We start from the raw sequence: 14,929 nt of genomic DNA, 5'->3' as shown, positions 1-14,929 counted from the left end.
CAGCAATGGCTGCCACAGTGGCGATTCTGACCCCAAATCCTTATTGGTGCTATCAGGTCTGATCAAAGTGTTAAGTATCGTGGTTTGGATCTTCATCTTGTGAACAGCTCAAATGTCAGACGATGAACACAAGGTTGTTGGAGTCTTCTTCATCAAAGAGGGTAATTTGGTTCTGATCTTCTTACCCCTCTTCTTGAAGGCTTGCTTCACCTGAAGTCACTTGCAATTCAAGTATATAGAACAGTAAACCCTAAGCCAATTAGTCTAGTAATAACCGTAGGAAAAGAGACAAAACAATACATCCCCCAAGTCTAATCAACTTGTAAATGAAAGTAGCAAACTGCAAACCGAAACTAGGAATATTCAATATCAGGAATCCAAAAAATACAAAAGGAGGCAGAGGACAAGGTTTGATAATGAAAAACAATGGTTTTAGTAATGGCCAAATAAATCAAAATCCTAACGAAGAAGATTGATCTTGGATTTTTGGTAATAGACAGATAGATAAATTAGGAGATTAGAGATCTTGGAGAAACAAAACGCACGAGCTTGTGTAACCCTTTGTATTTTTACCTTTTGAAACTCAAATGAGATATTTTAAAAAGATGAAAACAGTAACGTTGATAAAAAGTACTCAAGTATGTGTGCTGGATCACGCCGCCTAGAGGAATACAGTGGTAAAAATATTAAACAATATGAATATACTAGGCATATACAAAAAAATGACCTCTAATATGTATACGTGACTTTTGTTATTTAGACCTTGTTTATCGGGGGTTCAAGGTGGAGTTTTAAAAGAAAAAAAAAGAAAAAAAATAAATCAGAAAATGAAAAAAAATCAAGAGCTCCTTTTATATAGTAACCCCAATTTCCATATAAGAGCTGTGACGTGTCAATTAATTGTTGGGTAAACCTTTTAATTGAGAAAAAAAAAAATTTGGTCGATTGATTTATTTTTCTTCCTCTTCCTCTCTCTCTCGAGAGTCTCTCTTCTTCTTCTTCTTCTTCAATCAGTTATACCTTATTTTCGAGTCTCTCTTCTTCTTCTTCTTCTCTCTATTCATCATTGTTGTTAGCTAATACACAATAATGTTGACTTTAATTGTTCATCTTTTTGTATATATAGTCCGATTCTCTAAAAGGGTTTTAGGACTTTCTTCTTTTACAGCACAAAGAAAAGTTTGAATCTTTTTTCCTTTTACTCATCTCTGTTCTATGTTCTTTTGCTTTCTCATTCTTGAGTTGATTTGTGATTTCTGTTTGGGTTTCACTTTAGCCTGCAGGGGTTTAAGCTGAAGTTGCTTTGACTTTATTAAGTTTTGTTTGTTATGGAAACTTGCTTCTGAAAATTGTCAAGCGTTTTAGTGCTTATGTTCACATCTGGCCACCAAAAGAACGGTTGCAGATTCCATCACGGTTTCAGCTTCGGACAGTTTTGTTCTAGTCCAAGAACAAGAAACATCGCAGGAGGATGACTTTGTTGTCGTAGACCATGCTGCTTCTACTACTACCGCAAACACTCTGGCCTGCAACAAAGAATCAGAGTCTGAACAAATGAAGATTGATTCTGAGTCTGATTCAGATGAAACAGAATATGAAACTGATCCGGGGGAGGGTGATGCTGTTGCTGTTGCTGTTGACACAAACCAAGAGGCATTCGAGTCTAAAGTCTCTGCTAGTGATAATGTGAGTATGGTAGACTCGGTCACAACAGTTCTGATAGCTGATGAATCAAAAGAAGTCGACGAGATAGCTTCTGAGGAGGAACTTGAAGTAGACAGCGATGAATGGTCCGAGTATGAGATAGACGAGGTCGAGTTGGAAGAAAACAGTTGCGGATCTGAGGAATCGATTGATATTGAATCAGAAGAGGCTCCTCTCTCAGATAAGAAGACTCCAGCTTCTTCTTCTTCGTCAACTCTTGCTGCTGGTAATGAGACAAAAACTCCGTTGTCTCCACCTGAAGCAGAACCAATCGGAGAGAGCAACAAGAAGAATAAGGAGGATGCTGTGGAGATGGATCTTAACATCAATGAAGAGGGGGCGAGGCTAACATCATGTCTCTTTGTATATATCCCTTGAGACGATGTTACTGTGGTTGTTGTTGGTGACCCTGACGAGTTGTATGTATCTGAAACAGGAAATCATGTACAAAAAACTGCTCTACGCTATCAATGAAGGGCAAGGATCGTTTGACCTCTCATAAGCAGCAGATCGCTCAGTTTCTTTTCCCCTCTCTGTACATTACATGGGAAGACTGATTTTGATTCTCTGCTTTTTGGGTTTTTATGATCTGACAAAAGCCGAAGATGCCCCAAAAGCCAGGTGACTGCTCTTGGTGAAACCTTTGTTCTCCCGGAGACTTTTTTAGCGGAGGGACATAGGGTTGTGACTTGTGATGTAAATTTTGTCTTTGCAGGCTCTGCAGAAGGCGCCATTACTGTATGTAGATAAAGAAAGATGATAGGCTTTTTTTTTCTTTTTTTTCTTCTCAAGTTTTTTTTTAATAGAATTTTTATCTTTTAACTTTTCTCCTCTCTGTAAAAGATCGATCACATCATTTTGATCGAAACTCAAGTTTAATTCAGCATCAGCAAAAAACTAGAATATGGACGGCACTTTGAATATGTTAAACACTGAGTTTATATAAAGTTTATAAGTTTAATTATATAAGGTCCGATAATAAAATAGAACAGTTTGATTAATCAAGGTCCGATTATAAAATAGAACAGTTTGATTATAAAATAGAATAGTTTGATCAGTATTAAAATTAATCCTTCTCTCCATTTATGAATTATGAATTGTACTTCTATTGTAATATGTATTAATGCAATATTTTCTAATTTTATAAAATTTTAAATGTTTACACATTTATACCGCTTCTATTCTATTTAAAATTTTTAAATTTAAAAATTCAATATTTTAAAAAATAAGAGACCCAAAATTAGAACTTATCAATGGAAGAGAAAATTTTATCTAAGAGATCATGAGTTCTTATATTCAAAACAATACACAAATAATTCATAAAAAAGATTAAGAACCCCCTTATAACATCCTGCCGATAATTATGCTCTTACTCTCCTCCTCAACATTGACTCTCCCAAAGGAGTTTCTTGTGATATTTTATTCTAAGACCGTCCTCATTGGTTTTGTTTCTTAAATCATTTTTTAATACTATAAAAGAAGGTATCAAATAAAAAACGTTTCCAACATTTCTTATATTAGAAACGTCCGTTTGATTTGTTGAAAAATGTTACTTATTTTATTATTATTTTGGTCTAACGAAAATTTGAAGAAACTCATTACAAACACCAATAAGAATAGTCTAAGGTTCTCCGAGAACAAAGTCTGTGTAGCTTCCATAATACAGTACAAAAGTTAAACTGCAAACGAGAAAGAAAAACAAAACAAAAAAAAGTAGTTAAACCAGAAATAAATGAAAAAGGAGAAAGTGACACATGTCTTTTGCAGGCAGTACAAAAGCATCGCAGATTCCAGTACCAATATAATTTGAATTTGCTTTTTCTTTTTATAAAATATTTGAATTAACTTATTTTCTTTTACTGTATGTTATAAAACAACGTAACTTGTGATTGGTGTAAAGAATGGGTTTTTCCAGAAAAGGCTTTGAAATCCGACCAAAAAGAAAAAAGCCGACAAAAAAAAAATGTACTTCATCTCCGCTTTATGTTGTTTACTCCTTGTGTGTAACCTTAACACATGATAGGGGGACCCAGGCCATATATATGAGTTACTCTTCAGGCCGTACTGACTGACTATATACGAATCTAGCAAAATCCAGACAAGTTATTGTAGTATTTTTAGTGCTAGATTTTTTTTTGATATGATAGGGATATATATACATGTAACGACAGTTCGGTCGGCGTTGAGTTGAGGATAGATAATAATTGTCAAAGTACTTAGCAGCTAACCATACACGTGACCTCTCTTGAGTTTACCGTTGAAAGTATTACTTTCCACTTGCATATTTTTGAACATGCATGGGCCTCTGTATCATGCATGGCGTACTAACAGTCTAATTAATACTGTCAAATTATTTTCAAAAAAAAAAAATTAATACTGTCAACACCCAAAAATGGCCAATTAGTTTTTTAAACCATTTTCTCCATTTGAACACTGAATGTAGAATGCTAATCTTCGTTGTTGTTAATCATATACTGCTAATTGGCAGAAAATGCAATTTTTTTGAATAAATATTAAATATTGTAAGCAACTTAATGATCAAAAGAGTTTGTAATATAATGGTTATTCGGTTGAATATAAATATGTTTCCTTTAAACTCATGTCGATATACCAGTAACTCTAATTTGTGATACCGAAAGAAAAATCAATTGTTGTATGAGACATTCGATTTAATTTATCGCTATACTTACATTTCTCAAAAGTAGTACTATATATTACTTGCAGCAAATTATTTGTTTGTTTTTGTCACAATACCAAACAATGAGCACATGAAAAATACAGAAATGATAGTATGATCGCCGAGTAAGAAGAGAGGATATTGTTTTAGAGGGTCATCAAGCTCTTGTCAACCAAAAAATAGAAGAAGAAGAGTTTTCTCCGTTAGTATTATTATTTCTATATTTTCTGTATTTCTATATTTATCATTTAATAATAAGGTTTACTACATATAACGCGGCCTATCCATCAAACCAATGTATGTATGTATAAGGAGAATTTATACTTTAACAATTTAAGTTTTACTAATTACTAAGTACTTGTGCGGTGGTGGATACAAAACATGATATGCAATTTAATTTTTATCGACACATTTGTAAACTAAATTGATATATTGAATTTATAAAGTTGGTTATAGAAAAATTCTTTATTAATGATCATTTTATTATGTGAACTTTAACATAAAAGTGAACTTTCATAAAAGTAAATAGATTGGTTTGTGTAATAAAAAATATATATATATATATATATATATATATTTTGTGTATAATAAAATATTTATTTAGCTTCTATATGTTTTCATTGTATATATAAGTGCTGTAGAATAAAATAATATATTTATCAAACCACAATATAATAATATATTTTTATAGTTCACATAGAAGCCTCTTTGTTCAAAATACAAAACAAATCTATCTATATATACTATAGTACAAGCCATTCAAAGTACAATTATTTCAAATAAATATATATTATTCTTTTTCCTTTCTAATGTAAATTCAAAAGAAAAATTTAATTAAAATTAAAATTATTATCTTTATTTTTAAGACTGTAAATAATATAAAATAAATAGCTAAGATTCACCAGAGATTTATCTTTCAATACAATAAATATGATGATATGCGCGTGAAATTGTTGATCTGTTAATTATGTTATAATAAATATAAAATATTAATAGGCGCATAATCCGAGGAGTAGAGACTTTATGGCATCTTTTTGATAGAGACACGTCACCTAATTAAAACCTAAACCTAAACCTAAACCTAAACCTAAACCAAAACCAAAACCAAAACCAAAACCTAAACCTAAACCTAAACCTAAACCTAAACCTAAACCTAAACCTAAACCTAAACCAAAACCTAAACCTAAACCTAAACCTAAACCTAAACCTAAACCTAAACCTAAACCACATCCTCTCCTTATATATATACTTCCTCTCTCTCATCATCTTCCTCTTCCTCTTCCTCTTCCTCTTCCTCTGCCTCACATTCATTATCAAAAGAAGATCCTCCCCCTCTTTCAGTTCTCTTTGTATTATTATGTCCCTCACCAGCACCTCGTCCTCATATGTTTCTGGTCAATTCTCTTGTCATGGGTTTCTTTTGGTATTGTTCTCCGTCAACGAAGATCAATTCCGAATTTTTTTTACATGTAAGTGTTGATGATTTCTCAGATCTATTAAAAGTCCATGTTATTTTTGGCTTTGTTTTTTTTTTTAAATTATATCTGCCTCCTCTAATTGTTATTCTGATCAAATTTTTAAGGGGTTGCTACTGATCCTAGTAATGGATCCATCCGGAATTTCTCTACATGTAAGTGTTGATGAATTCTCAGATATATTAAAAATCTAAGTTATTTTGGATTGTTTTTAACTTTTTTTTAAAATTACATCTGCCTCCTCTAATTGTGATTCTTATCAAAAAATTTTAGGGGTTGCTACTGATCATAGTAATGGATAAATCCGGAATTTGTTTACATGTAAGTGTTGATGAATTCCCAGATCTATTAAAAATCTAACTTATTTTGGCTTTGTTTTTTTTAATTATATCTGCCTCTCTAATTGTTATTCTTATCAAATTTTTAAGGGGCTGCTACTGATCCTACTAATGGATCAATCCAGAATTTCTCTTCATGTAAGTGTTGATGAATTCTCATATCTATTAAAAAACTAATATTTTGGATTGTTTTTATACTTTTCTTTTTATAATTACATCTGCCTCCTCTAATTGTGATTCTTATCAAAAAATTTAGGGGTTGCTACTGAGCCTTGATCCAGATTGATCGATCAATTTAGAATTTCTCTACAAGTAAGGTTGATGAAATCTCAGATCTATTAAAAAAACTAAGTTATTTTGGCTTTTTTTAATTACATCTGCCTCTAATTGTAATTCTTATAAAAAAAATTAGGAGGAGTTCCTACTGAGCCTTGATCCACATTGATGGATGGATTTATTGGGCTGTCATGGATTTTTATTGACAATAATCGATTGGGCTTTCCCGAAGAACACAACACTTACACATCTTAACCCTAACAGTGGAACTTCTCTGCTTCTCTGATATTCTGGAACTTCTCCGTTTCTCTGGGATAGGTAAACTCGTGCGTTTCACTATCTCACTATCTCAAGATCCTCTTCCTTTTATGACATTCTTTTATTTTGTATATCGATTTAGGTACAATGGTACCACCCAAGCTCAAGCCTAAGGCCGATACACCAAAGCTGAAACCTAAGGCCGATACAACAAAGCTGAAACCTGAGGCCGATACAACAAAGCTGAAACCTAAGGCCGATACATCCAAGCTCAAACCTAAAGCCGCAGCAACCAAGCTCAAACCTAAAGTTGCAGAACCATCACCACCAAGTCCTAACGGCGAGGGTACAATTTCTCTTTGATACAATTGTCATTAGTTCAATTATGAACCAAACATTGTATAGATCTTTCGAGAAGAAAAAGAAGAAAAACCAAAAATGAATCGAAATAGGATTGATAATGTTGAAACTTATGTGCGTTGTACTAAGCATTTTAGTCTGAAATAGTAGTTGTACTAAGCAAAGCATTGGTTATGAGATATTATGACCTAGTGGAAGAGGTTTTGTGATAGTGTTATCTTCGTTGATTAGGTGTAAACTTATCTGCTTTGTAATAAGCATTTTAGTCTCAAATAGTAGTTGTACTAAGCAAATCATTGATTATGAGATATTATGACCTAGTGGAAGAGGTTTTGTGATAATTGTTTTGTCATCTTTAGTGTCAAACAGTTGTTGTACTAAGCATTTTAGTCTCAAACAGTAGTTGTACTAAGACCATCCACAATGGCGTGGATTTGGCCCGTCCCCAATATTTATTGGATTTAAATTTAAATGAAAAAAGCCCAATATCTGAAAAACGGTTCTTATTTGGGGACGTTTTTTTACCGTCCTCTTCGCCACGTGTAGCCGTGTGATTTGTTCTCGAATAAGCTAGGTCTAAAAAAAATGTATTCGGGAGACAAAATCATCCCGAGTTCTTTCTTCTCCCTCTTGACGGCGACCACGAAGGCGATTCGATCCTCCACGACGTTCTGTTCTTTTCACCGGAAAATCTTGCCAGATTAACGAAGCCGATCTTCTGTCGCATCCGAAGCCGGTCCGATCTTCAATACCTAAGACGTCCAGCGGTTCGATCTTCTCTCCCGAAGCGATCTGTCCCTGTCACCCGAAGCTTGTCCGGCGGTTCGAGCTTCTCTCCCGATGATATCCGTCTAAATAAGGTTAGTCTTCTTCCCACTACATGAGATTTAACCTTGATTGGCGCCGATTATCGAATTAGGGTTAGGGATTTGGGATTATCGAATTAGGGTTAGATAATTAGGGTTTGCGAATTAGGGTAATTGAATTAGGGTTATTCAATTAGGGTTAATTAATTGGGGTTATTGAATTAGGGTTATTGATTTAGGGATATTGAATTAGGGTAAATGATTTAGGTTATGTTTCTTTGGTGTTTTTTTTGTTTTTTTCATTTGTTCGATGGATCGTTATGTCTCTGTGTGAAGATCGAGTTGTGTCTGTGTCGTTTGTCTTTTGCTGTAGTTGTTGATCTTATAAACATGTTTGTGTCTTGGTCAAAATTTTTTTAAAACATTGAGTATCGTTAAACTTTGGTTTTTTTTTCTTAAATGTTAAAGGATCATCATCTTTGTGTCTCGGTCTATTTTTTTAACATTGAGATAGGTTAAATTTTTTTTTATCAAGGTTTTCAATTTGGTGATTGTTGTGTCATTGGTATGGTTGGTAAAATGTTTTTGACATTGATTTTGATACAACTTTTGGTTGATTAAGATAGTCATTGTCATTCGTATGATTTTTGGATAAATTTTTTTAACAATGTCATTCGTATGATGTCTCGCATTGATTCGTATGGTTGTGTTTTTTTTTAGGTTTCTCATTTGGTAGTTGTAATGTTTACTTGTAATAAATTGGTAGCATTGTTGTGTAGTTGGTTGTATTTAATTTTAGTGTTGTTTGTTCATAGTTTCTTGTTTAATTTGGTAGTTGTAATGTGTACTTGTCATAAATTGTGATTAGACATTTGTTGTTTGGTCTTTAAGTTTTGATAGTTATTGCAAGTAAGGTTTTAAACCATAAATCTCTTTCATTTATCTTCCCTTTCTCACTTGTAAATGATATTCACTTCTCTTCTATACTCGCATCTCTTATCTTCGCATTCCTTCTCTTCTATACCCGCTTCTAATCTCTGCTTTTCTCTTCTCTTCTCTTCGCATTGATCATCTTCTATACCCGCTTCTCTTCTCTGCTCTTATCTTCTCTTCTCCTCGCATTCCTTCTCTTCCTTATCCGTTTCTTCCTATGGATTCTAATAATCCCTTCTTTCAGTCTTCTTCTTACTTCAACTTGCTTAACAGTCAAGAAGAAGGTGGTTTAAATGATAACTTTCATTGGGAAAGTTATCCACCTTCTGGACAGAGCTCACAACCTTCTCCTCACAGCTCCCAACCTTCTCCTCACAGCTCCCAACCTTCTCCTCACAGCTCGCAAGAAACACCAAAAGAGCGCAAGGAGAGAAAGACATGGACACCTGCTGATGATGAAGTCTTGATCTCCGCATGGCTCAACACTTCAAAAGATCCCATCGTTGCAAATCAACAAAAGGGAGGAAGCTTCTGGAGCAGGATTCAAAAATACTATTGTGACACTCCTCACGCTAGAAACGGTGGGGAACAGATGCTGGTGACACATTGCAAGCAGCGTTGGCACAAGATAAATGACCATACTAACAAGTTCTGTGCCGCATTCGCAGCTGCGGAGAGACAGAACAGCTCTGGTCATTCTGAAAATGATATCATGAAGAATGCACATGATATCTACTTCGCTGCCCATAACAAGAGATTCAACCTTGAACATTGTTGGTTTCGTTTAAGGTTTGAGCAGAAATTTCTATCCCTTAACACTATTAACACGACCCCAGCTCAGCCTGCAACAAAGAGGAAACAAGCTGGTGAAGGTTCGCAGTCATCAAGCTGCAGTGTTGAGGAGTCTGAGAAGAGGCCAGAAGGGATCAAGGCTGCCAAGGCGAAGAGGAACAATGCTCAGTCCACAAACGTGAAGACTCTTGCTGAGTATAAGAGCATGTGGGATGTCAAGAAAGAGGAATTAGCTGAAAAGGAGAAACTACAGAAGCTGGCCATCCTAGACACTCTCCTAGCCAAAAAAGAACCCTTGAGTGCGAGTGAAGAAATCATCATGAACAAGATAGTGTCCCAGTATTTCTGATATTATAGAATGTGTTTGTTGTTTGTTTTTCTTGCTTAGTACTCGGCTTATGTATTTGATTTGTATTCCCTGGTTGTTTGATTTGTATTTCCTGTTTAAGTATTTCTTGCTCAGTTGTGTATTTCTTGTTTCAATCTAAATTAATATAAGTCTATTTTAGTACTCGGCTATTGTAATTTCTAGTAACTCGGCTATTGTATAAACTAACTTAATCAGATTGTGTATTGTTGTACTAAGTCTAATCTGCTTCTTCTTGTTTATCTTCAGGTTACGTAAGACATGGGCCACGACTATAGCTATTCCCAGCCTTCTTCATCTGATCTGGCTGATAAGTACTCAGAGGACACTGCGGATAGAGAGCTAGATGCATTGATTCGTATGGATGAAGCAGAGTCTGGTAAGGTTGGAGAATGTAGTTAATGAGATATGTAAGGAAAATAAGTTAAGAAAATTTACTGATTTGCTGGTTGTAGGTGTAATCATCATTTTCACATGTATTTTGTTCATGTTGGTGTAATGATTTACACGGGTACTTGTTGTTTTCTTATCATGTATGTTGTTTTGTTTTGGTCTCTCACGGGTATTACATGTATTTTGACTACGGACGTGTTGGTCTCTGTCACGGGTACTTGTTGTTGGTGTAATCATGTATGTTCTTTTGTTTTGGTCTCTCACGGGTTACAAACTGGAACTCCACTATATATATGATAACTCACACCAAACACGACCAAACCAACAACACAAGTCATTTCTTTATCTTCCTTTCTTCATAACCAAAGTAGCAACTCATTTCATCAAATAAGATCAAAGCAACAAAATACTCTCGCTCTCTTCCTTTAACTTCCATTCTCTTCTTCTCTCTTTAATACAAAGTCATTTCTTCATTTCTTTTCCTTTCTCTTGAAATGGGATCATCTTCAAACCATTATCATTACCATGGAGATGATGATCACTATCACTACCAAGCAGATGATAGTGATCATTTTGATGCTTATTTAGAAAATATTTATGATGTCTCCCAAAATATCCCCGAACCAAACCAGCCACAAGAAAGGATTTTTATCGAGCGAAACCGGGAAGAAGGCCACAATAATCTTTGGAATGATTATTTTAGTGACACTCCCACATATCCAGAATATTTATTCCGGCAACGGTTTCGCATGCACAAGCCACTGTTCATGCGAATTGTGCAACGTCTCTCTACCGAAATCCAATATTTCCGCCAAAGCCAGGATGCAACCGGACGTGCTGGTCTTTCACCTATACAAAAATGTACTGCAGCAATTCGTCAATTGGCATATGGTACTTCGTCTGACAGTGTTGACGAGTATGTCCGAATTGGTGCTTCGACAGCTCGAGAATGTTTGCACGAATTTACCGCCGGCATCATCCAAGTGTTTGGAGATGAATACTTAAGACGTCCTACACAGGAGGATCTACAAAGACTACTCTTTCAGAATGAACAGCGTGGATTTCCCGGGATGATTGGTAGCATTGACTGTATGCATTGGGGGTGGAAGAATTGTCCCACGGCTTGGAAAGGCATGTATTCACGGTCAACCGGAAAACCTACAATTGTGTTGGAAGCAGTAGCTTCGTATGACCTCTGGATATGGCATGCCTTTTTTGGAGCTCCAGGTACTATGAACGATCTTAATATTCTTGATCGATCTAATGTTTTTGATGACATAATAACCGGTCAAGCTCCGGAAGTCAACTTTGTTGTCAACGGAAGGGAGTACAACTTGGCGTACTATCTCACTGATGGTATTTATCCAAATTGGGCAACTTTTATTCAATCAATCCGACTTCCACAAGGTAGGAAAAAATCTCTCTTTTCTAAAAAACAAGAAGCTGTTAGGAAAGATGTTGAGCGTGCCTTTGGAGTCTTGCAAGCTAGATTCGCCGTTATTAAAAATCCGTCTCGTTTATGGGATAAAAACAAAATGGCAAATGTAATAAGATCATGCATAATACTCCATAATATGATTGTCGAAGACGAACGACATACATACAGTTACCGAAACATTATTTCTGAATTTCAACACGGAGAACATGTGGATCAAACATTTACCGTTGGTGCCGCCGGTGTGGGTTCAAATATCAGCAGTACGATTACTCGTCAAACAAGACTTCGGGATAAACAAGCTCATGATCAACTAAAACATGATTTGATTGAGCATATTTGGACAAACTTTGGACATCTTCCGGATAATGAAGTTTGATTTTAAAATTTCTATGAGTTGAATAAAATGTTTGTTTTGGTTTTGATGTTTTTATGTTATATTTTTAATGTTATTAATTTCTAAATTGTATGTTTTTGTATTTTCTTTCTTTAAATAATTAATCTTTAAACTTTCAAAATAATATTATTTTATTTGGGGGACCAAACCCAAATACACACCAATGCTCCTACTAAAAATAAGAAACCCTCAAAATATTAGTATTAAATGTGGGGGACCAAAAAAAGTCCCACACCATTGTGGATGGTCTAAGCAAATCATTGATTATGACATACTGTAGCGGAAGAGGGTTTGTGATAATTGTTATCTTCTTTGATAATGTTGAAACCTATGTTGTTTTATACTAAGCATCTTTAGTCTCAAACAGTAGTTGTGGTTGGTTTCTGCTTTTTTGATTATGAGATACCACGAACCAGTTACTGTAGTGGAAGAGGTTTTGTGATAATTGATTATGTTCATCACTTATTTTCCATTTGTTTAACTCCAATTTTGTATGTTTGTTTGATGCAGGTGGCAGGGATCGTAAATACTTCTCTTTCAGAGACGAGAAACCCAAGTTGCTCCTAGAAGTCTTGAAACAATCTTCAACTGAATGCTATGCCACTGCCACTACTCGACAGTTGGATGCTCTGTGTAGAAGCGAGGGGTTGTTAGGGGATGAGGAATCTTTGTCTATTCAAGAAATTTTAGATTTGATGCCTAGGGGTACAATATCAGATGGTGGTCTGGACCAGTTGGATGCTTTGAAAGGCGTTTTTAAGATAGGGACGGTCTTAGAGAGTGCTAATCCTCTCACTTTTAGGTATTCAGCCACAGCAAAATTACCTACACCCAATGTTAAGATGTTTAAAGCTAAACTCACACGGCAAAGGAATGATGACTATCCTGAAACCAAAAAGACGAAATATACTGTTGAAACCGGTGAAGAAGATTTGTTTGAGAAGCTTCTGGAGGACTCTGTCAGGTTGTTACCTACAGCTGTTCGGGTTGATTGTGTGCACAGTGTATTTGACAACATCAAAGGTAAACAAGTATATCTTCCTCCTGAATCCTGTGATGAGGAATATGGTCACATGTTACTCATCACAGTATTTGGTATTGATGCTAGTTTCTGGTAGGGGCAGGATAGTGATGGGTTAGAGAGAGGAGATTGTGGCTATATTAGGATAGCTAGAAGAGAGAATCTTATTACAGATTTCTTTATGATGACTTTGATGGATTAGAGAGAGTAGATTGTGGCTAGGATAGCTAGAACAGAGAATCTTGTTGACTTTGAAGAGGCAGATGTGATAGTTTGAGTTTTGAAGATGGAAGATGAGTGATAGGTTCAGTTTTATAAACTGTCATGTTCCTATTTTTTGCTTTGCAGTTATGTACTCGTTTGATTACATGGTAACTCGAATGCTTTTTGCTTTTCGATTATGTACTCGTTTGGTTACATATGGTTTTTGCTTTGTGATAACTGTTACGTTCTCTATTGGTTTTTGTTTTGTAATGAAATTGGGTAGTTCTTCTTCCTCGCTTCTCCTTTCCTTTCCTTCTTGTGCGATTCTCATTATTCTTCAAATCAGAACCTATATCTCTCACTCATTAATTCCCCACTCCATTTACACGATGAGAGATACTTGGAAATGGTGGAGACAAAGGGAAAGCTAAATTATTCCAAGCCTCAACTTTGAAAACCAAAACCAAGCAACATGTTCAACCAAAGAAACGCCAACAAGCAGAAGTGGTTGAACTTCGTGATTGACCCTAATGCCGTGGTTGAGTTCACCAAAGAAGTGAAAGAAGCTCTTGAGGACTTCAACAGATCATAATAGGTCTCTTGAAGTGAAAGAAGTTGGTTGTCTTGCAGAGCCAAATCAAGACGAGTGACACACGAGACGATTGATGTAAGAATCAAATAATTCATTTAGCAGATTGTAATATCAATTGCATGAGATAACCCAATCAACAGAGATGGGCTAACAGATTCAGTTTGCTGAAGAAGCATGGGATAAAAGAAGAAACAACAACCAGAAAAATAAAACAATGTGAACCATGCGAAGCACAAAATTACAGTTCTTCTTTCACATGGAGGAGTCAGAACATGAGTTTGAAATCATTGCCTCGATATGCAAAATTACCACACAACATAATCCTTTCATACAAGAAGCTAAACAGCAAAGGTTGATATGCATAAATGAGAACCTTTGAGTATCAGATTGAAAAGAGAAACCACGACATTCGAGTTACTAACCTGAAAAATGGAGCTACTAAGGCATCGAGCAATCTGTTGGAACAGAAGAACAAGACACGACGTAAACAGAAAAATATATATAATTACGATATTTTTAAAAATTCTTTTGTTACTCAAAATCTCTTCAATTCACAACCAAGACACGACGATATTATTATTTTAAAAAAGTGTTTAAAAATTAGTTTTGATGTTTTTTTTTTGTTTAATTATCTTATTGAAATCACATTTTATGGTTTTATCCTAAAACGTTAGCGTAAGTGTGATATGGCTATTGTGTGCACGTGGCTCCTGAGTGAAGTGCTCGCAACTTTAACTATTTTTGGTCCATATATGAGTAAAATCACATCTATCTTGGTGTTTTTACTTTTCTATTTTACATTTTGTGTTTCTCTTACTTGAGTGTGTTATAGATTACATTAATTAATTTATATGTAATGATAGATGTTTCCATTGGGAGATTATTATTTTGAGACTCTTAA

At 35.0% G+C, this 14,929-nt stretch overlaps 2 protein-coding genes across 3 annotated transcripts; both read left to right on the top strand.

Annotated features, from left to right (window-relative positions):
* Positions 1-5,620: 5,620 nt before the first annotated feature.
* Positions 5,621-13,728, top strand: LOC104708697 (uncharacterized). 2 transcript variants are annotated; one of them, XM_010425302.3, is made up of 8 exons: positions 5,621-5,850; positions 5,964-6,011; positions 6,130-6,177; positions 6,285-6,332; positions 6,451-6,506; positions 6,607-6,788; positions 6,871-7,074; positions 12,722-13,728. In XM_010425302.3, exons 7-8 carry the CDS (start codon positions 6,876-6,878, stop codon positions 13,327-13,329), a joined length of 807 nt encoding a protein of 268 aa, XP_010423604.1. In that variant the 5' UTR covers positions 5,621-5,850; positions 5,964-6,011; positions 6,130-6,177; positions 6,285-6,332; positions 6,451-6,506; positions 6,607-6,788; positions 6,871-6,875; the 3' UTR covers positions 13,330-13,728. The 2 variants fall into 2 exon arrangements, with proteins under 2 accessions (XP_010423604.1, XP_019084524.1); XM_019228979.2 differs by having other exon boundaries at positions 5,650-5,850; positions 6,451-6,511.
* Positions 7,560-10,130, top strand: LOC147940559 (uncharacterized). Its single transcript, XM_087463001.1, has 3 exons — positions 7,560-7,587; positions 7,659-7,948; positions 9,669-10,130. Exons 1-3 carry the CDS (start codon positions 7,560-7,562, stop codon positions 9,966-9,968), a joined length of 618 nt encoding a protein of 205 aa, XP_087319127.1. The 3' UTR covers positions 9,969-10,130.
* Positions 13,729-14,929: the final 1,201 nt, after the last annotated feature.

Source organism: Camelina sativa, chromosome 8 (genome assembly GCF_030686135.1).
Source record: "Camelina sativa cultivar CO46 ecotype springtype chromosome 8, ASM3068613v1".
NCBI lineage: Eukaryota > Viridiplantae > Streptophyta > Magnoliopsida > Brassicales > Brassicaceae > Camelina > Camelina sativa.
The sequence above is the reverse complement of the archived record's forward strand: the minus strand, read 5'-3'. Positions and strand labels throughout refer to the sequence as shown.